This window comes from Podarcis vaucheri (assembly GCF_965113315.1).
Source record: "Podarcis vaucheri genome assembly, chromosome: Z".
In the NCBI taxonomy this organism is placed as follows: domain Eukaryota; kingdom Metazoa; phylum Chordata; class Lepidosauria; order Squamata; family Lacertidae; genus Podarcis; species Podarcis vaucheri.
This window is the reverse complement of record NC_138758.1, coordinates 50645599-50668011: the sequence shown is the minus strand read 5'-3', so window position 1 is coordinate 50668011 and position 22413 is coordinate 50645599. Positions and strand designations below refer to the sequence as shown.

The window sequence follows — 22413 nt, the reverse complement described above, 5'->3', positions numbered from 1 at the left end:
TTGCAGCCCCAGGCAACAGTGGGTGCATGATTTTTGGGGGGCAGGCTGTAGCCATGGACATGCTATGTGCTCTGATGGTGAATTTGGGGTGACCCAGTGCAAAAATCCTGAGGATCCATGTGGATCCATGCTTTTTAACCACATTTTAAGTGGGGAGGGAAGGAAAAACACAGAAGGGCTAAGAATGCAGGAGTGGGTTATAACGGGAGGGAGGAAAGGAAGGCAAAAGTTTCCCCCACGCACATACCCAAGCCAGCCAGCTCTCTCTCTCTCTCTCTCTCTCTCTCTCTCTCTCTCTCTCTCTCTGTGTGTGTGTGTGTGTGTGTGTCTCCCACCTGCATGTTTTCAGCAGCACCGGAGCACAGAGAGGAAGGAACGGCACTCTGCTTTCCCCTCTTCTTGCCTGGAGGGGAGGGGCTTTTCCTGCTCTTTGTTCCGTTTCAGCAAACACAGCAACGAAACAGAGGGGGTGGGCAGTAAGACCCTGAGGCAGAATGCAGGAAAGCAGAAACTTCCTCTTTCCAGGTTTCCCTTCTCTGTGAAGCACGGTTTGATTTTTGCCCGATTTTTCGGCTCCAGGGACCACACATTCGCTCCATAACACGCACAGACATTTCCCCTTCCTTTTTAGGAGAAAAAATCTGCGTGTTATAGAAAGAAAAATACGGTATATGGGACTGGCTGAAATGACCGGCAGAATCCGTGATCAGGGGAAAGAGACGGCGGAAGAAGATTGGAAGAAATTCAAAATTTATCTTAAGAAACATTGCAAAATTAATGAATATTAAAATGGCGAGGTTTTAGGGGGGGAAAGGGGGTTACAGCTGTAAAAGATTAAGTAAAAGAAAAGAATAAGGGAAAAATTCGATAAAATCAAGTGTTAGGATTTGCTGAAATAATTATGGAAATTGGGATGTAGAAAGGGGAGGTAGGGGGAAGTCGGCGAAGTAAGGTTTAAGAAAAAAAGGATACGAAATTATACATGTTTGTTTGTGTGTTTGCTTGTTTGTGTTTATAAAAACTTTGTAAAACAAAAACAAAACAAAACAAAAAATTCAAAGGAAGCAGCTCCTCTCCCTCCCTCCCTGCCGGCCAGGGAGGAGGGAGGCTCCAACTGTGTTGCTTGGCTGTATTGCTCACCCAATAAGGAGTCTGAGAACGACTGGGGTTGGAGCTTGCATGCCTTGTGTGTGGCTAGTTAATGCAAGCTGAGGGGGGTTTTGAATGCTGGACGCCATTTTGTTGCACGTGCTGCTGCAAACTTTGCACTGCAAAGCCAGGCCGGGGAGACATCTTAAGTTGAGGCTGCATAGGCCTTGTGGTGCATGTGATTCAGATTCTATTAAGTTGAACCTCTAGTTACAAAGTTGGTTGGACAGTGTTCTCGAAGCTACCAGCGTGAGTTTGACCAGACTGCAGGAGGACAGGAAGACCGGAGTGCCTGGAACAGGTGAGGCTGCAGGTCCCTTATTTTGGCTGCTGGCCCCTTATTTTCAAATCTGTAAGTTGACAGCTATGCAGATAACCACAAAATGGCCTTTCTCTACATGTGCCCACGCAACTGCGTCGATCAACATAAGTGGCACTGGCTACAGATAACAGCCAGTGTGTGTGTGTGTGTGTGTGTGTGAGAGAGAGAGAGAGAGAGAGAGAGCAAGAGAGAGAAAGAAAGAAAGAAAGAAAGAGAGAAAGAGAGAGGAAGAGAGAGCGCTGAACTAAAAAAGAAGACCGGGAGCTGGAGACACAGAGACCTGCTTGCTTTGTGCTGGATCTAAGCAAGATATGCTGGGGTAATGATGCTGTAAGCCCCTCCTTCCTATGCTCAGGCTGTCTATGGGTGTGAATAAATCACAGACCCTGAAGACACCCCAGTCTCCAGTGACCTTAGTTCCAAGGAAACCAAAGCCTGGGTGATCACCTGGAACCCCTGGAGACTCTCACCACTCAGAGACTGAGGTGGCGTGTGATGGTAGAACAGCGGCAACAAGAAGGTTCTCCATGATAAGCGGCTTTCCCCGCCGTTTCTGGACCCTTCAGCATCTGGAATCTGCTTATTTATCCATCCTTACACCACTGCCCATGTTGCAGAAAGGCCACGGGGATACTCACGCAGAGAGCAGTTTGTGCCAAAGTAGCCGGTCCGGGTGCAATCGCATTCGTAGCCCTCTGTGCCAACCCGGACACACACGCCCTTGTGTTGGCATGGGAAATAGCAGCATGGATTCACTGTGTGGGGCAGGAGGGGCAGGGAGAGAAAACAAATTATTGTCACTTTTTATTTATTAAAAATGTTCTTCATAAAAAGATCATAACAGCTTGCAAACAACTGCACCCAAAAATCATACAGCAAAAACTGCATAAAACAATCAAAATCAGGAATCAAGGAATCAACTATTGTGGAAAGATATGTTCTTTGCCAAGCATAGGCTTGGCAAGATTGAAGAGTTTTCAGCAGGCGTTTAAATGTTGAAACGAAAGGTGCCTTCCGAGTCTCTAGTGGTAGAGCGTTCCATAAGACTGGGCTGGTAAGACTACAGTGGTGCCCCGCAAGACGAATGCCTCGCAAGATGGAAAACTCGCTAGACGAAAGAGTTTTCCGTTTTGGAGGTGCTTCGCAAAATGAATCTCCTATGGGCTTGCTTCGCAAGACAACAATGTCTTGCGAGTTCCTGCGGGTTCCCCCTCCTTTTTCTAAGCCACTAAGCAGCTTATCAGCTGATCCGATAAGCCGATAAGCCGCTAAAAGCCGCTAATAGCACTAATCCGCTGATCCGTCAATGGGCTTGCTTCGCAAGACGAAAAAACCGCTAGACGAAGAGAATCACAGAACGGATTCTTTTCCTCTTGCGAGGCACCACTGTATAGGCCCAGTTGCTTGTTGCTGTCAAATGAGTCTTGTCATCTTTTCTCTGCAGATGATCTGAGTGATCAAGGTGAGATATAAGCAGGACATGTACACTCTGAAAACTTGTACAGTGGTACTTCAGGTTACATATGCTTCAGGTTACGGACTCCGTTAACCCAGAAATATTACCTGGGGTTAAGAACTTTGCTTCAGTATGAGAACAGAAATCGCGTGGCAGCAACGGGAGGCCCCATTAACTAAAGTGGTGCTTCAGGTTAAGAACAGTTTCAGGTTAAGAACGGACCTCCGGAACGAATTAAGTACTTAACCTGAGGAACCACGGTACACTCTTGTACTATCTGAAGAAGTGTGCATGCACATGAAAGCTCATACAAATAACAAACTTAGTTGGTCTCTAAGGTGCTACGGGAAGGAATTTTTAAATTTTGTTTTGACTCCAAAAACAGTGAATCTAGATGATGCAGCCCTAAAAGGTGTAGCGCTGCACTTAACAGAAAATGTTCTCTGTCAGTATAAGTACCGCTCTAAGGGCACTTTTTTTCCAGTTGGAACTCACCAGAACTCAGTTCTGCCACCTCTCAGGTGGGCGGCATTGCCATTATAAGAGAACAAGGGAGGTGTTCATGGTGAGTTCCGGCACCTCTTTTTCTAGAAAAATAGAAGTGGCTGTAATGATAAGTATGGCAGACACATTCTTCTCTCTTCTCACAGTGACAGGTCCAATGTTTGATGTATTAGAGGATTTTAATAATTTTTTGGGGAAGCCGCCGAGAGTGGCTGGGGAAGCCCAGCCAGATAGGCGGGGTACAAATAATAAATTATTATTGTTGTTGTTGATTTGATACTCTGCAGTATACAAGCATCTAGCATCCAATATGAAACCTCTGGCATGTAAAATTAGATGGCCAACGGTTTATCACTCCATCTGCTCTGCAGTGACAGGCCAGCCCCACCATGCCAATGCGCCCTCACTTGCCATCTGGGGGCAGCTATTCCATCAGACTGCCTGAGTGGGGTGGTCGTGGGGTGGGGAGCTGGGAAGCAGGGCAAACACCCTCTGCCCCTGAATTGTTTCTGCTGGCTATTATAGAAAACTGTTATACTCAGAAGCAAATTCCAATGGGTTCAATAGGGCTAACTCCCAATTAAGTGTGTATAGGGATTGTATACTAAGGCAAGTGATTCCATTCGCAAAGGAAAAGAACAGCAAAGGGGAAATACGATTTATGAACAGAGATCTACATATAACTGTCCAAAACACCACAATTACTCTACATTAGACCTGGCTCTCTATTACTTTAAGTTGTGCCTACCGATCAAGACACTATGAAGAGGCATCAAGCTTCATAAAAAGGGACCAGTGTTTTCAAATGAACTGACCTCTTCTTTAAGCCAGATGTCAATTTACAAAGAAATTCAGGATTCCTTGAGACCACTGGCTTTTTTAGGGATCTCCTGCAATATGTCATTGAAACAATAACCATGGGCTGTCCACCCAATGTTCTACTGTCTGTGATGATTCTCCAATGCTAAGAACATAAGAAGAGACTCGAGGCTGGATGGGGCCAGTGGCTCCTCTAGTCCAGCGTCCTGCTCTCACAGTGGTCAACCAGATTTTCCAATGGGGATCTCAGCCCAAGGGCCCTCTCTCCTCCTCCTGTGGCTTCCAGCAATCATTCAAAAGCTGTATTGTCTCTGACCATAGAGGCAAAGCCCAGCCACCAGGGCTAGTAGTGTTACCAGAAAATAGGGGTGGGTGCCTTTTGATGGCCTAACTCCCCAAGTTCGTTACTGGTCAGAGATTAATGAGCTGAAGCAGAAATCCAGTGAGAGCAAAGCTGGTCTTTTATGATCTGTTGCAATAGAGTCCCGTCCCCCCTCGCTTTTTTGTCAGGAGGTGAAGGACCCAGAAACAAGAAAAACCACTCTTTTTCAAGGTTTGCCTTTCAGCGTGGAAAAGAACATCCCCTTTTGCAAACAAAATCAGAAATACATCACACCTAATATGGGGTTACAATGGCTCAGGTAGGTCAAGGAGTGGTATTCCTAAAGATTTAGCAAGTTTCATGTGGTTCCAGACACAGTTTTACACAAAGCATTTGCATTTGATGAAGACAATCAGGATGCTCATCAGACATTCTCTATGAAGAACATCTGAGCAAACAATGGCAGATTCAGGAACTTCCCCTGATGGTTATCTGCCTACCTTATCTCTGGCTAGGGGAATCATGGGGGATTTCCCACATTGCAAAGAGGCAAGAATACACTGTTCCATGGGGAAACTCAGGTGAAAGTATATGGCATAAATATACACTTATTTTCATGTATATCCTGGGACATTCAGTTTGGGAATCAAAAATGGTTTCAGGTCAGTCTTCCTGTGCTGATCTATGTACGTTCTTGGTTGGTACATTTATGAACATTTAATATATACCTAAGACCTTAAAGGGTTAGGGACGCAGGTGGTGCTGTGGGTTAAACCACAGAGCCTAGGACTTGCCGATTAGAAGGTTGGTGGTTCAAATCCCCGTGGGAGGGTGAGCTCCCATTGCTCGGTTCCTGCTCCTGCCAACCTAGCCGTTCGAAAGCACGTCAAAGTGCAAGTAGATAAATAGGTACTGCTCCGGCGGGAAGGTAAACGGTGTTTCCGTGCGCTACTCTGGTTCGCCAGAAGCGGCTTAGTCATGCTGGCCACATGACCCAGAAGCTGTACGCAGGCTCCCTTGGCCAATAAAGCGAGATGAGCACCGCAACCCCAGAGTCGGTCACGACTGGACCTAATGGTCAGGGGTCCCTTTACCTTTAAGACCTTAAAATTCTTATCACAGTGGCACACAACAGATATATTGTATAGAGAAAGGAGAATGGGGTGGGATGTGCAATGGGCATTTTTCTGGTAACAGAAGCCATTGTTAGCCTTCTCCTTCTCCATGAATTTGTTCAATCCTCTTTTAAGGTATGGGGCCATCACTGTCCCCTGTGGAAGCAAGTGCCATAGTTTTAATTTCCTTTTATTTAACAGGACTTCCTTTTATTCCTCCTGAATCTTCCCGGTGTTTGTCTACAACTGTGAAGCTCAGAGGGTGTGGAGGTTTGTCCAGAGTTCTCTGGCCAGCTTGGGAAAAGATATGTGCTGGATTTTAGTTGAGCTCAGGGTCATATCTGATGTCACCCAGCTTCCGCTGTTTGGCCAAGTGAGACATGGTTGTCCTTGGCTGGACTGGGCTTGAAGATGGTTGCCTTGCCTTGTAGCAAAGTTAGGCAACTGAAGAAGCAAGGGGTTTCCCATCACAAATCAACCCTGCTGGCAAAGGATCCAGGCCCTATGCTTTTTTATAGCCCCATTAAACAGAGTGCTGAGATAAGGAAGCAATCTGAGCTAAACAAACAAAGGGGTAGACGTGGCCCAGCACAGGAGCAGAAAGCGTGGATGATGAAACAGTACCTTCCAGGCAGACTCCACCCCACCGCTGGAGCCAAACTCCTGCTCCACATCCTCTGGAAATGGATCAGAGGCTAACAGCATACACTGGGAGGAACCAGCGGCTTCCCCAAGCCTCTGGGTTATCCCAGAACCTATGCATCTAGAAGTTTGAAGGGGAGCAGCTTTCAGTGTGGCCAGGCTCCTTGCTCTTCTTGCCTCCGTTACTGCCTCTACTGCCAGACATTAAGATGGTAATCTCCTTAGGGCAACTGGGATTCAGGAGCACTGCTGTCTCAAACTGTGGAGGCAGAGCGTAGTCCTTGTGGCTAGGAGCCATTGATAGCTCTCTCCTCCTCCATGGATTTGTCCAATCCTCTCTTAGAACCATCCAAGATGGTGGCCATCGCTGCCTCCTGGGGGAAGGAAGGAGTTCCCTAGTTTTTAACTCTGTGCTGCGTGAGGAGGGACTTTTAAAAACCCGTCCTGAATCTTCCTACAGTAAGCTTCATTGGATGCCCGTGAGTTCCAAGTATTATGCGAGAGGGAGAAAAAGGTTTCTCTATCCACTCTCCATGCCATGCATAATTTTATGAACTATCATGCCACCTCTTACAACTACAGTGGTACCTCGGGTTAAGAACTTAATTCGTTCTGGAGGTCTGTTCTTAATCTGAAACTGTTCTTAAGCTGAAGCACCACTTTAGCTAATGGGGCCTCCCACTGCTGCTGCTGCTGCACGATTTCTGTTCTCATCCTGAAGCAAAGTTCTTAACCTGATGTACTATTTCTGGGTTAGCAGAGTCTGTAACCTGAAGCGTATGTAACCCGAGGTACCACTGTAATCCAGAATGCGGCAGCTAAACTGGTGACTGGGAGCGGCCGCTGAGACCACATAACACCAGTCTTGAAAGACCTACATTGGCTCCCAGTACGTTTCCAAGCACAATTCAAAGTGTTGGTGCTGACCTTTAAAGCCCTAAATGGCCTTGGTCCAATAATGTGATAGGAATTTTATGGTCTTAGATATATGGTAATGTTCATAACTGCACATACATAGATCAACACAGGAAGACCAACCTGGAACCATTTTGATTCCTAAACTGACCAAATCCTTTCTCTGCAAGGTTAAACTGGAAAAGCCTCCCCATTGTCTCTTTCCTCACAAATCCTGTCTCAAAGATATGTCTGTTTGAATAAGGTGTGAGCCTGTGACCTGGCCCAGGAAATAAGTATTTTACCACTACAAAAGAATGGCCAGGCTCCCCAGGAAATCCAATCAAGCAACCTGCCAGACAGGAGATAAACTGTGACAGGAGAAAAACAACATTAAAATTTCTGTGATGTAGGTGGGATGTATCTGAGGGGTGGTCTTAGGTTACACCCCTTCTGTGATGTATGCATAATGTTTCTGGGGGTGGTCTTGATCTAGAGGATGGGAATTTCAAAAGTCTTTATAAGCCCTTGCACAGCAATTTTGGGGGGTCCTCTTCCTCTCCTGCGTGTGAGGGGAGCACCCTGTTGCAACAGATCAATAAAGATCAGGCTTACTAGCTGCTTTGCTTCTCAATATTCTCTGGTTGGCCTCTGTTATTTTCTCCTACCAATAGGGAACCTATGTAAGGACTCTATATGGGCTCTTGGATACCCCATAAGGGAAAGGGGCATATTTTTATTTACAACAGTATACCTGAAGGAGCGTCTCCACCTCCATCTTTCAGCCCGTACGCTGAGGTCCAGCGCCGAGGGCCTTCTGGCGGTTCCCTCATTGCGAGAAGCCAAGTTACAGGGAACCAGGCAGAGAGCCTTCTTGGTAGTGGCACCCGCCCTGTGGAACGCCCTCCCACCAGATGTCAAAGATGAACAACAATTACCTGACATTTAGAAGACATCTTAAGGCAGCCTTGTTCAGAGAAGTAATGTGTGACATTTCAATGCATTTTTAATCTTTGTTGGAAGCCGCCCCGAGTGGCTGGGGAAACCCAGCCAGATGGGCGGGGTACAAATAATTTATTATTATTATTATTATTATTATTATTATTATTATTATTATTACACACCTTTTCTCTAAACCCAAATGTCCCAAACTCTGCAACCTTTCTTCATAGGGAAATTGCTGCCCATGGAAGTGTGGGTTGGGAAAGCTGAGGCTGATGGGAATTGTAGCTGCAAGGCACCAGGTTTGGCATGGGGTAAAGGTAAAGGACCCCTGACCATTAGGTCCAGCCGTGGATGACTCTGGGGTTGAGGCGCTCATCTCGCTCTATAGGCCAAGGGAGCCGGTGTACAGCTTCCGGGTCATGTGGCCAGCATGACTAAGCTGCTTCTGGCGAACCAGAGCAGCGCACGGAAACACTGTTTACCTTCCCGCCAGAGCGCTACCTATTTATCTATTTGCACTTTGACGTGCTTTTGAACTGCTAGGTTGGCAGGAGCAGGGACCGAGCAACGGGAGCTCATCCCGTCGCGGGGATTTGAACCACTGACCTTCTGATAAGCAAGTCCTAGGCTCTGTGGTTTAACCCACAGCACCACCCGCGTTCTTTGGCATGGGGTAAGATGAATCAAATAATTAACACACACACACACACACACACACACACACACACACACACACACATACCACAATAGAAAACTCTCCCTGCTGCTTCTCTGCCTCAGCAGCTGCTCCAAGCTCACTTCCTTAACTCTGCCAGTAGACCTCTCCAATGTGTGACAGAACAATTGAATAATTCCCCTTGGAGAGACGCTGGAAAACTATCTGCTCCTGGGAAGAGGATGCTTACCGTGTCTCTGAACAAGTTGCTGCGCTGGGCTGGTGCCAGCCCCAATCTGCAACTCATGCATAGGCACAGATGAGTAAAGCTATTGCAGTCATCAGAGATTAGGGGAATTTTGGGACCTGATGATAGCAGATTTCCACACCTTTGGAGGCTTTAAGCAAATGAGGCCGCCACAAGTACACTAGCACAATGTAGGGCTTGTCCTTCTCTGGGCCACCTAACCACGCAAAGGAAATTTAGAAGCACACGGGATCTCTTTACAAAAGAAAGGGGCCTGGTGTTGGATTTTCATTGCAAATTGGCCATTGCAAGAGGGTGTGGCAGGAGGGGGAAGAGAAAACGAGGCAATTGATGAAGGAACCATTTCTACACAGACCCTTTGCCTTTTTTTTTCAAGTGCTCAGGATAATTTTAAAAGCATGCAGCCAAGCTGAGCCAAGAAGCCCAAATTATCTGCATTAGAAGATTAGGACAGTTGACCCTGACAGCTAGCTGATAACCTCTCAGTTACAGCCAAGAATCTCTGACTGTTTTCAATCTGGTCAGAGAACTAGATACAAACTAGGGTAGGTATCTTCAGTCACTTCAGACCCGGGACCCAAACATGCAGAAGTCCTGGGTCCAATTCCTGGCATCTCCAGGTAGGGTGGAGAGAGGCTTCCTGCCTAAAATCCTTGAGAGTGTAGTCAATATTGAGCTAGACCTTTAAAGCCCTTTGTGGCTTAGGGACCTCATACTTGCGGGACCGCCTCTCCTGGTCTGCCCCGCAGAGGACCTTAAGGTCCTTGAATAACCATAGTTTAGAGGTCCTGGGCCCTAAGGAAGTCAGACTATCCTTCACCAGGGCCAGGGTCTTCTCAGTGATGGCTCCAACCTGGTAGAATGCTCTGTCCCAGGGCCCTGCAGGATTTAACCTCCTTCCACAGGGCCTGTAAGACAGAGCTATTCCATTCAATTTGAACCTGGCCTGATCTTTTGTTCCCCTTCCTTCCCTCCCCCTCTCCTTTTTGTGAAGATTGCCCGCTCTGGGATCCCACAGCTAATTCTCCCCTGGTCTCCTCGCTGGCCCAAGTGGGACTAATTTAGTCAGCTAGCCCTGGTGATCATCGAATGTTTATTGGATGGATTTCCCCCCCTAAACTGATTTTTGATTTTATTGTTATTTATGCTTTATACCATATTTTATGCTGTTGGTTTTTTTGTAGCATCAATTGTTTTAAATTTGTTGTTAGCTGCCCTGAGCCCGGTTTCCTAAACCGGGAAGGGCGTGGTATAAATAGAAATTTATTTGTTTGTTTGTTTGTTTATTTAGATGGCCAATGGCCTGACTTCCTACATTTGGGGACCCATTTCTTAATCTTTTACCACATATTTGCATGGTGGTAGCGCTCCCATCGTGACTTGCCTTGGGTCATCAGACTGCGACCCACTACTGAGTCCTGACCGAACGGTTGAAGACCACTTGTCCCAGAGTGTGCCAGTCAGCAATCACTGTCCGAAGTTGGAGTTAGCTCTTTATTAGCAAAGCATGATCTTCACAGACTTGGCTGAGTGTCAGGCCTAATGAGCACACCAGCTCATTCCTGGTGGGTCTTCCTCCATGAAATCACGGAGGCTGAAAGTCACCAGCTCTCCACAGCTGCCCACGTCTCCTCCTCTCCAGGGCTTTCCCCCAAGTTGTGTGCAGCCAACCTCTCCTCTGTCCTTTTAATGCCTCTTCAGGTTCTGGGAGACAAGGGTGCTTTATCTCATCAGCCTCTGCTTCTAGACTTCCCTTGGCCACAGACTCACCCTGCTCACTAAGCCCTGTTACCTCTTCAGCTTCTGACACCTCCTCCTCCCAGGCATCTCCCTGTGACCACTCATCACCACCCCACCACCAATCCCCAGGCTCTGAACTTTATTTACTTGGTTCCTCCCACCACTCCTCTGTGTTGAACCAAACCAGTGAACTAGAAGTTGTTGTCTACTCAAGTTGTAGCCTGCTCAGAACAGACCCTCAATTTCAGCGGGTCTACTCTGTGCAGGACTAACATTGGCTACTGCCCTAGATACTTGGTACAAAAAGGGGCTCCAGGAAGAGTTTTGTGTCATTAAGAAGTGGGCTTCCAGCAATCTGAATTCACCAGCATGAATCCCATGGGGAGTCTCTGGTAAAAAAACCTGCCTGTTGCATCTCTGAACAAGTTTATGCTCTGAGGCTGAGCCAATGCAGAAGCACATCTCAAGACCTCACTGGCATAGTTGACCAAAAAATGCAAATCAACCCACGAGATCAAATGATATAGTCCAGCACCCAGATCCTAAGAGTGGCCAACTGTTATTGTTGTTGTTTAGTCGTGTCAGACTCTTCATGACCCCATAGACCAGAGCACACCAGGCACTCCTGTCTTCTACTGCCTCCCACAGTTTGGTCAAACTCATGTTCATAGCTTCGAGAACACTGTCCAACCATCCCGTCCTCTGTCGTCCCCTTCTCCTTGTGCCCTCCATCTTTCCCAACATCAGGGTCTTTCCCAGGGAGTCTTCTCTTCTCATGAGGTGGCCAAAGTATTGGAGCCTCAGCTTCAGGATCTGTCCTTCCAGTGAGCACTCAGGGCTGATTTCCTTCAGAATGGAGAGGTTTGATCTTCTTGCAGTCTATGGGACTCTCAAGAGTCTCCTCCAGCACCAGAATTCAAAAACATCAATTCTTCCCTCCAATTCTTCCCTCCATCAGCCTTCTTTATGGTCCAGCTCTCACTGCCATACATCACTACTGGGAAAACCATAGCTTTAACTATATGGTCCTTTGTTGGCAAGGTGATGTCTCTGCTTTTTAAGATGCTGTCTAGGTTTGTCATTGCTTTTCTCCGAAGAAGCAGGCATCTTTTAATTTTGTGAATGCTGTCACCATCTGCAGTGATCATGGAGCCCAAGAAAGTAAAATCTCTCACTGCCTCAATTTCTTCCCCTTCTATTTGCCAGGAGGTGATGGGACCAGTGGCCATGATCTTCGTGTTTTTTTTATGTTGAGCTTCAGACCATATTTTGCGCTCTCCTCTTTCACCCTCATTAAAAGGTTCTTTAATTCCTCCTTGCTTTCTGCATAAAGCCCCCAGACAGGCCACAAAGGCAACAGCCCCTCTACTACTGTTTGGTATCCCCACTTATACATCCCCTAAACATGGGGTGCTTGGGTTTTTTTAATTACCATGTCCTCGTAACCATAAACTTTGTCTGTCCCTAGTCCTTCTTGGTGTCTCGTCACGGCCCCACCCTGGCCAATCCACAGCAAGAGCCAGGACCTCTGAGCCAACGGAATGACATTAGCACCCACAGCTGCACAGCAGCTGTTGTGGCTTGTCTTTTTCTTGACATGCCAAACAGGGATGCAGCTGTAGTTTGTAAGCTTAAATTAATAGGACGCTGGAGAATGCTGTGTTTATACGAGATGGGGAAGAACTAAACAAACGCACTAAATGGAGCTGGAGAAGATCCTTGCATCTTCAGAGATAATCAGTGGCTAATGTAGTAAAACAACAGCTGATACCCTTGAGCTCTTGCTAAGCGCTGAAGTAACCCCCCCCCCGGGGCACAGGCCTGGGCCGTGCGTATGGAGGTCATGGGCTGCCCAGACATCTACAAGACCCCCCTCTGGGCCTTGCTGATGTAGTCCAAAGGAAAACAGAGCAATAGGTTTGGCACCAGATTGGCTGCAAGAGCTGAAGGATCCCACTCTGGATTTGTCTCGGGTTTCCTTTTCCTATGAGAGACGTACTCGATCTATAATTGAATCATTGAATTGTAGAGTTTGAAGGGGCTTGAGGGGCCATCTAGTCCTAACCCCCTCCTCTCTTTGGTCTGTGAGTCCCTCCATCGTGGGAGATAGTTGGAGCCTTAGCGTTGCCTAAGGCAAGAAGATCCAGCTGCTGTGCTGAGCTGCTGAGCTGTTGCTCACAAATGAAGTTATCAAGGCTCCTGCTGCTTCCTGGACCCAAGGCAAGGTTTCCTCATGCAGTGAGCATTTCCTCTTGGGAGTGATTACGCAGAGGCAAGGGAAAGCTGAGGGTAGTCAAACACACACTCTGGACTTTAAGAAAGCTGGTTTCAAAAACTTCTGGGCAAGATCCCATTATTAGAAATGGGAGTCCATGATGGACGGGAGTTTCTTAAAGGTGAGGTGTTTTAAGGCACAATCACAACAGTTCCAACAAGAAAGAAAAGTGGGAGGTACCTAAAGAAACTAGTGTGGCTGCGTAAGGATCTTACAGATGAGATCTTTAAAAGCGACATTTATAAAGAGTGGTCCCCCACCCCGAGAAAGCAGAAGGGCAAGAGAAAGTGTGGATAAGATCTTAGGTAAGAATAAGCATCTAGGGCAGTGTTTCCCAACCACTGTTCCGTGGCACACTAGTGTGCCGCGAGATGTTGCCTGGTGTGCCGCGAGATGTTGCCTGGAGGGAGGCGGGCAAGTCGGGCGGCGAGAGGCGGGGCGGCGGCGGCGAGGAGAGGCCGCCAGCGCGGGGCTCTCACCGTCTGTCTGCCTGCCTGGCTGCCTGCGAGCTCGGCGGGCAGCGCCTCCGTCCGCAGCGCCCGCCTCGCGGCTCTCATTCCCTGCCCCTGCCAAAGCTCACCCAGCCAAGCCGCGCTCTCCTTCCTGCCTCACTTTGCTGCCTCCTCCCCCCCACCCCCAAAGCTTGGAGGTTCCCCGGCAAGGGGGAGGGGAAAAAATTGAAACTTACACTTTCGCGCGTCCCTCCCGGCGTGACGCTGCGCGCTGACGTCACGGGGCTGTAATGGTGGTGTGCCTCGAGATTTTTTTCATCAAACAAGTGTGCCTTTGCTCAAAAAAGGTTGGGAAACACTGATCTAGGGTGTGAGTCCTGGAAGATCTGTTGCCTGTTTGGGAAGGCTGGTGGACTCCCTGACTGACTCCAGCTGCAAAAGCTGAGGCTGCTGAACAGACTATTAGGCTGCAGTATTGTTTAGGGGGTTTTGTTGGGGGGGTATTGATTGTTATTTATATTACTTTTATGTATCTTTCTTTTACATCTTGTGATTTACCGTACTGGAAATTGTTCTATTCGGTTGTGTACTTTTTGATGCTTTATTTATTGTTTGACTATTTTTCCTATGTTTGTAATTACATTTTTCCCCATGTTGTGAGCAGCCTGGAGCATGGTTTGGAGTAGGAGTCAGCAACCTTTTTCAGCCGTGGGCCAGTCCACCATCTCTCTGGCCACCTCATGAGAAGAGAAGACTCCCTGGAAAAGACCCTGATGTTGGGAAAGATGGAGGGCACAAGGAGAAGGGGACGACAGAGGATGAGATGGTGGGACAGTGTTCTCGAAGCTACGAGCATGAGTTTGACCAAACTGCGGGAGGCAGTGGAAGACAGGAGTGCCTGGCATGCTCTGGTCCAGGGAGTCACGAAGAGTCGGACATGACTAAACGACTAAACAACAATGTATGTATTTGGGTTGCCATATTTCAAAGAGTGAAAATCTGGACACAAATGTTGAGGGGTTTTTTTGGGGGGGGGCAAAGTTGTTGAGCTTTATTATTTTGTTGTTGTTGACTGTATCAACAGAAATAGTGTCCAGTTCTGCAGGATATTGACAAACTGCAAGGTGTGTAGAGGAGGACAACCAAGATGGTCAAGGGTCTGGAAACTAAGCTTATGAGGACCAGTTGAAGGAGCAAGGTATGTTTAGCCTTGAAAAGAGGAGACTGAGAAGAGATATGACAGCCATCTTCACATATCTTAAGGGCTGTCCCATGGAAAAGGGGGCAAACTTGATTTCTTCTGCTCTGGAGGGTAGGACTCAATGGATTCAAGTTATAAGAAAGGAGATTCTGACTAAACATTCAGAATAATTTTCTGATGCTAAGAGCTGTTTGACATCAGACCAGCTTAAAAGGTGCTGGACTCTCCTTCCCTGGAAGTTATGAATCAAAGGCCAGATGGCCACCTGTCAGAGATTATTTAGCTGTGATTCCAGAATTGCAGGGGTTGGACTAGATGGCCCTCGAGGGCCCTTCCAACTCTACAATTCCATGGGTCTTTGAGCACCCATTCCAAATGCATGGGCTACTAAGGGTTGCCAGAAGTGGGCCTTGAACCTTCCATAAGCAGACTAAAAACTTGGTAGAAACCTTAAAACCTTTTAAACAGTATGGTGAGCTTAGGAAAAAAACCCCAGTATTTCAGTGCCATGAGTTTTGGCATCTCAGATTTAATAAAACAGAAGGAATAATTATGTTATACATTAATAAAAGTACAAAGTTCAGAACTGTGAGTTTGGTGCTTCACGGGATACAATGCCTTAGCTACACCCCAGTTGGACTACTGTAGCACACTCTATGTGGAGCTGCCTTTGCAAAGTGTTTGGAAGTTTCAGCTGGTCCAGTGTGCTGCTACCAGACTGCTGGCTGAGGCCTGGTTACAGAGAGAATGTTATTCCCGTTACAACAACATCACTGATGACCAATCCATTTCCGGGCATCCGAGTGCTGGTTATGACCTATAAGGCCCTACTTAGCTTGGTCCCAGGCTACCTGGATAATTGTATCTCTCTGTCTGAACCTGCCCAGGTGCTAAGATCCTCTTGTGAACACCTCTCCACAGCTGGTGGTGACATGAGAGAGGGCCTTTTCTGTGGCTGCTCCCAGATTGTGAGACCCCTCCCAAGAGAGATTAGGATGACTCCCTTCTTCTTATTAACCTTTTGTTGGGTAGGCTAAGACTTTCCTATTCAGGACAGGGCTTTGGAAATGAAGGTGATGGCGGCCATTGGGCTGCTGTCAGGGCAAACTGTACTTTAATGCCGGTTTTAACAGTTGTGCAGAAGAGAGTGTCTTCACCTGCTGAAACCTGCAGTTCTTCTCCACAGCTATTAAGCATACAGGAACCCTGGCTCCATCACTGCTGACTGGCCACCCTCAGGACAGATAGGGAGGAATGAGATTCACATGGTGCTTAACAGTTGTTAGTAACAGTCTCAAAAATGCTGCTCTAGACCAACTGGCGGCCAAGGACTCTTCCCGAACATGCACTCCTTGCTCTGTGAGATCCCAAGCCCTTACTGGCTCCTGTCCCAGTTTCCTGACTGGGTGGAGAACAGCCTCTCCTGGAGAGGTCAAGCAGAGAGCATTGCAAAGAAAGGGAGAAAGTATGTACTGTAATTCCGAGGGGTTTTGTATATATTTTTTTGGAAGCACACAAATACTTCTTCCTTTTTACAAGCAAATATCTCTTTTCTCAGGTACGCGGGTGGCGCTGTGGGTTAAACCACAGAGCCTAGGACTTGCCGATCAGAAGGTTGGTGGTTCGAATCCCCGCAACAGGGTGAGCTCCCGTTGCTCGGTCCCTGCTCCTGCCAACCTAGCAGTTTGAAAGCACGTCAAAGTGCAAGTAGATAAATAGGTACCACTCTGGAGGGAAAGTAAACGGCATTTCCGTGTGTTGCTCTGGTTTGCCAGAAGCGGCTTAGTCCTGCTGGCCACATGACCAGGAAGCCGGCTCCCTCAGCCAGTAAAGTGAGATGAGCGCCGCAACCCCAGAGTCGGCCACAACTGGACCTAATGGTCAGGAGTCCCTTTACCTATCTCTTTCCTCAGTGAGAAACGTGGGTGTTCTTTTATGGTTTACATGTCTTCATGGGTACTTGCTGAAAAGCAACTTACATATGTGAAATATAGAAAGATAAAGATGATCATAATTAATAAATGTTCATAATTCTGTTCATAATTCTCCTGAACTGGAACGGTCCTTCCTACATTCCTCTAACAATCAAGTCTGTTGAGCATTACATAGAATCACAGAATTGCAGAGATGGAAGAAATCTCAAGGGTCATCTAGTCCAACCCCCTGCAATGCAGAAGTCACAGCTAAGGAGTCTGTGACTGGCGGCCAATCCAACCTCTGCTTTGAAACCTTCAATGAAAAGGGGTCCATCAGCTTACGAGGGAGTCCATTCCCCTGCAGACAGCTCTTACCATTGGAAAATGCTTCTGAATGTGCTACAGTCAGAATCTCCTTTGAATCCATTGGTTTGGATCCTACCCTCTGGAGCAGCAGAAAACAAGCTAGTTCCATCTTCCATGTGGCAGACCTTCAGATATATATGAAGATGGCTGTCCTGTCACCTCTCGGTCTCCTCTTCTCCAGGCTAAACATCCCCAACCACCTTCACTGTTCCTCATAAGGCTTGCTTTCCAGATCCATTATCATATTGGTTGCCCTCCAGAAGGACTTTTTCTGGGATCCTTTCCCGCAAAGCTTTGTGAATGCACACACACCCTCCTGGCATCAGTCTCTAAAGGGAATGTCCTCTGGAAGTCTTCGTTCAGCTGTGGTGATGAATTACACTTGGCAACCCCAGGGAATGTGAGGTGGGGATGGAGGGGCATGAGCATACATGCCCTTCCCACCTGAGGCTGTGCATGGACAAGCGTCATGGGACAAGAGTCACTCCCCTGGCAAGTGCAGACCTGGTGGCGCCCATCCTCTTCCCACGATGCTGCCTCCTGCTTTTGGAATAGGCATCCACCACTGGATGCCAGAAGTTACCTCCAGAACAGCTCGGCTGCAGGATCAGACCAGAGATCCATGCGGCCTAGAGCAGCCAGCTAGTCGTATCCAGGAAGCACAGTCCTTTCCTCCTGCTGTTCCCTAGCAGATGAGGCAGACTCTGAAGGCCATGCAGCCACCATGACTGGTAGACATAAACAGACCCCTCCTCCTCCTCTGATCATAGAATTGTAGAGTTGGGAGGGACCCCAAGAGTCATCTAGTCCAACCCCCTGCAATGTAGGAATCACAGCTTAAGGACCCTGGACAGGCGACCATCAAACCTCTGCTTGAAAACCTCCAGTGAAGGAGAGGTTGATGGCAGTGGACTATGTTTATTGGACTATGCAGAATTGGATAAATTAACAGGAAGGTTTCGAAACCTGCGGGACCAGAGATTCTTAGAAGACTGGAGTAAATATATGAACTATTTGAAAAGCAATTGTAATGAACAGATTACGCTAGTAGGACTGCAAGAAGTCCTGTAAGGAGGACTATTTGACATATGGACTATGAAGAGAATTATTAGTTAATGGTAATAAGGAGTAATAGAGAAATTAAGAAATTAAGAAATGCAGAATAAGTGACAAAGAACGGAAAATCATCAGAGGTTGTTGATGGAAGTCTAAATATGTATAAGGTAAGAAGTTATGTTAAATGATTGTTGAAAAAAATATGTAAAAAACTATATATATATATATATATATATATATATATATATATATATATATATATATGCTTTCGTAGATTTTCACGGGTACAGGAATGCAGGTTTTGGTGTCTTCGGGTGTCTTCCCGTGTAAGAGTCGGGGTGTCTGTGCGACGTTTCGACGAGGTCTCACTCGTCATCTTCAGGCTGGTGCTTTCGGCTTCTTGTTACTGGAACAGAGCAGAATCTGGTGTTTGAGTTCCTATAAATACTGTTGAGGGGTGTGGTGTATAGCCTCCAACGTTCTGGGCAGAGAGGAAGTTCCTAGAAAAGGCACACTAATCTAGGAACTTCCTCTCTGCCCAGAACGTTGGAGGCTATACACCACACCCCTCAACAGTATTTATAGGAACTCAAACACCAGATTCTGCTCTGTTCCAGTAACAAGAAGCCAAAAGCACCAGCCTGAAGATGACGAGTGAGACCTCGTCAAAACGTCGCACAGACACCCCGACTCTTACACGGGAAGACACCCGAAGACACCAAAACCTGCATATATATATATATATATATATGCTTTCGTAGATTTTCACGGGTACAGGAATGCAGGTTTTGGTGTCTTCGGGTGTCTTCCCGTGTAAGAGTCGGGGTGTCTGTGCGACGTTTCGACGAGGTCTCACTCGTCATCTTCAGGCCTGAAGATGACGAGTGAGACCTCGTCGAAACGTCGCACAGACACCCCGACTCTTACACGGGAAGACACCCGAAGACACCAAAACCTGCATATATATATATATATATATATATATATATATATATATATGAATGAATATGTTTATTATTATTACATTTATATCCTGCCTGTATGGTAGGTCCCCCAGCGAGTTTCATGACTTGAGTAGGAATTTGAACCCTGGTCTCACACTCTCTTATCACACCACAATGGCACAATGCTTGTAGCAGTCCTGTCACACACACACACCAACCCCCCACATAAAAATTAAAAGCACTGCAGCTACAGCAGAGGTTGCCACACCCTCTTGCAGACCCCCGAAGGCTGATGACTTTAAAAATACAAGAAACGGGGCTCAACCCTTTCTGATCAATGATGCAATACTAGCTGGAACTTGCACTGACACTACTCCCTTGGGGTTCTTCAAGCAGTTGTCTAATGCATATGACACCCTTTTGACAATATGAAGGACACATATTGAGTCTTCCCTGTGTCACTCACCTCTAAACAGGAAAACACTTATCTGCCCCCCCCCAAATAATAAAAAGACCCCAAAATAATGCCCCCTAAAAGCAGGCCTCCTGGCAAATAGAAGGGGAAGAAATGGAGGCAGTGAGAGATTTTAGTTTCTGGGGCTCCATGATCACTGCAGATGGTGACAGCAGCCACGAAATTAAAAGACGCCTGCTTCTTGAGAGAAAAGCAATGACAAACCTAGACAGCATCTTAAAAAGCAGAGACATCACCTTGCCAACAAAGGTCCGTATATTAAAGCTATGGTTTTCCCAGTAGTGATGTATGGAAGTGAGAGCTGGACCATAAAGAAGGCTGATAGCCAAAGAATTGATGCTTTTGAATGATGGTGCTGGAGGAGACTCTTGAGAGTCTCATGGACTGCAAGAAGATCAAACCTCTCCATTCTGAAGGAAATCAGCCCTGAGTGCTCCCTGGAAGGACAGATCCTGAAGCTGAGGCTCTACTACTTTGGCCACCTCATGAGAAGAGAAGACTCACTGGAAAAGACCATGATGTTGGGAAAGATGGAGGGCACAATGAGAAGGGGACGACAGAGGACGAGATGGTTGGACAGTGTTCTCGAAGCTAACAGCATGAGTCTGACCAAACTGCGGGAGGCAGTGGAAGACAGGAGTGCCTGGCGTGCTCTGGTCCAGGGGGTCACGAAGAGTCGGACACGACTAAACGACTAAACAACAACAACAAAAACAGACCATCGCAACCAAAGCACCAAATTGTAGAGTTGGAAGAGGTCCAAGGCATCATCTAGTCCAACTCCCTTCATTTTTTTAAGAAATGGAAAATGGGGAGGGTGAAGGGAAACTGGCAGTCGCTAAGGGAGTATCTGAAGGTTACAGACTAGAGTTCTAAGTTATAACGCTTATTGTGTAATATATTTGCTAGTCTTCAGGGGTGACACAAAACTCTCTTGATCTCTTTTAAAATGTTGCCGTGACAATCCGTGCAGCATCTCAAAACCAAAGGAAGTGACTATCTCATTTCAGAATGATTGCTTTAAACCCAAGTGCTGATGTATGCAGCTTTAGACAACCAAAACGGACAGCAAACTTTGATTGATGTTTCTTCAGTTGTGTGCAAGTCCTGCTTCTGGTGAAGCTCAAGATAACCTGGGCTCTCAAATAGCAGCAAGACACCCTCTCCAGAGTGCAGTACTGTGGCCACAATGGAGTCAGAAAAGAGCTTCCAAGGTCACCACTAGAGTAAGAGGCTGCTGGTAAATTTGCAAGTGCTTGTCTGCTCTTATCCTCTCCAGGTCCTCCACATTCCTCCTCAGTGTCCTTCCCACACCTCTCCCACAAAGTTACTCTGGAAGCCCATCCTCATGGGTAATACTCCTTTCATTCTGGTGGGCTCCAATAGCACAAAAAGTTAGGAGACATCTCTTCAATGACTAAAGGCTCTGTTTCCATGCTGGTTGGGTGGGTCTGGGATGCTGGAGGTGGGGACCAGGTTGGAATCTGGCTGCTCAATGCTGTAAGTTACCGGTAGATGCTTCCCCATTTCTGGGTTCTCAATGATCTGTTGTCAGCAGCTGCAAAAGACACAGACATTGCTGCCTCAAGAGCTGCAGCTGCACTGTTGCAAAGCTACAGAAATAGTATATGACTACACTTGAATGAGGGACGCGGGTGGCGCTGTGGGTTAAACCACAGAGCCTAGGACTTGCCGATCAGAAGGTCGGTGGTTTGAATCCCCATGATGGGGTGAGCTCCTGTTGCTCGGTCCCTGCTCCTGCCAACCTAGCAGTTCGAAAGCACGTCAAAGTGCAAGTAGATAAATAGGTAGCGCTCTGGCGGGAAGGTAAACGGTGTTTTCATGCGCTGCTCTGGTTTGCCACATGCTGGGCACATGACCCGGAAGCTGTACACCTGCTCCCTTGGCCAATAAAGCGAGATGAGCGCCGCAACCCCAGAGTCGGTCACAACTGGACCTAATGGTCAGGGGTCCCTTTACCTTTACCTTACACTTGAATGATGTTTTGCTTCGTGGGGGTCAGTCTAGATGATGCCACAAGTCCCTTCCAGTTCTTGGGGTCCCGTACCCAGGGAGGGCTAGAATCAAAGAGAGGGTCCTACTGCTGAACTAGCCAGAGAAGTTTCTTTGTAAGATGATGGCCTTGGCTGGCCACTGCAGTGTCCTCATCCGCATCCCAAAAGGACGGGCTCCATTGCAAGAGCTACAATGAAGGGATGAGGCCCTCCAGGCTGATGGGCAGGTCTTTCCTCTCCCTCCTCACCTGGCTGCTAGGTAGGAGAACAAGAGCCAGGGTGGTGTGTGTGAGCTGAGCTGAAAAAAGCAGGCTGGAAGCTGGAGACCCAGAGACACGCTTGCTCTGTGCTGGATCCCCAAACCCATTGGAATGTTAATGCTGTGAGTCTCTCCATCTTACGCTCAGGTTGTATAGATGTGTAAATTAAACTACATATCCTAAAGACACGGCAATCTCCGATGACTTTTACTCCAAGGAAACCGAACCTGGAACCACCGGAATTTCTCACCACTTGAAGACTGGGCTGCCACATAGCAATATGTTAAGGAGTCCAGAAATTGGGGGGGGGGAGAAGAGGGGGTGAGCTCTTTTGGGGGGTACTTGCCCCCCTGCCCCCTCCAGCACCTCCCTTGGTTGAGAGTGTCATTGTGGACACAGCCCTGGGTTGCAAGAGAAACTTTCAGAGGTAGGAGTCCCATAGTTTTAAAAAGGGATTCAATTATTACATTTGATGCATAAATTCAAACTGTGCTCTTACAAATGTTTGAGGAACTCTGAAGCAAATCCTACCCAACCCCATCCCTCGTGTCCACTATCCTGGGCTGCAGCCTCTGAGCTAGAATTCCTGGTTCTTGTCCAGAGGATAAAATGTTTCACTTGC

General features: G+C 47.3%; 1 protein-coding gene across 1 annotated transcript in view; it reads right to left on the bottom strand.

Annotated features, from left to right (window-relative positions):
- The window catches only part of PTGS1 (prostaglandin-endoperoxide synthase 1), a 61139-nt gene that overhangs the window by 15766 nt on the left and 22960 nt on the right, over positions 1–22413 (bottom strand). The window contains exon 3 of the mRNA XM_082208927.1: positions 2110–2226. Within this exon, the coding sequence (XP_082065053.1) occupies positions 2110–2226 (117 nt within the window). The remainder of the gene's footprint in view (positions 1–2109; positions 2227–22413) is intronic.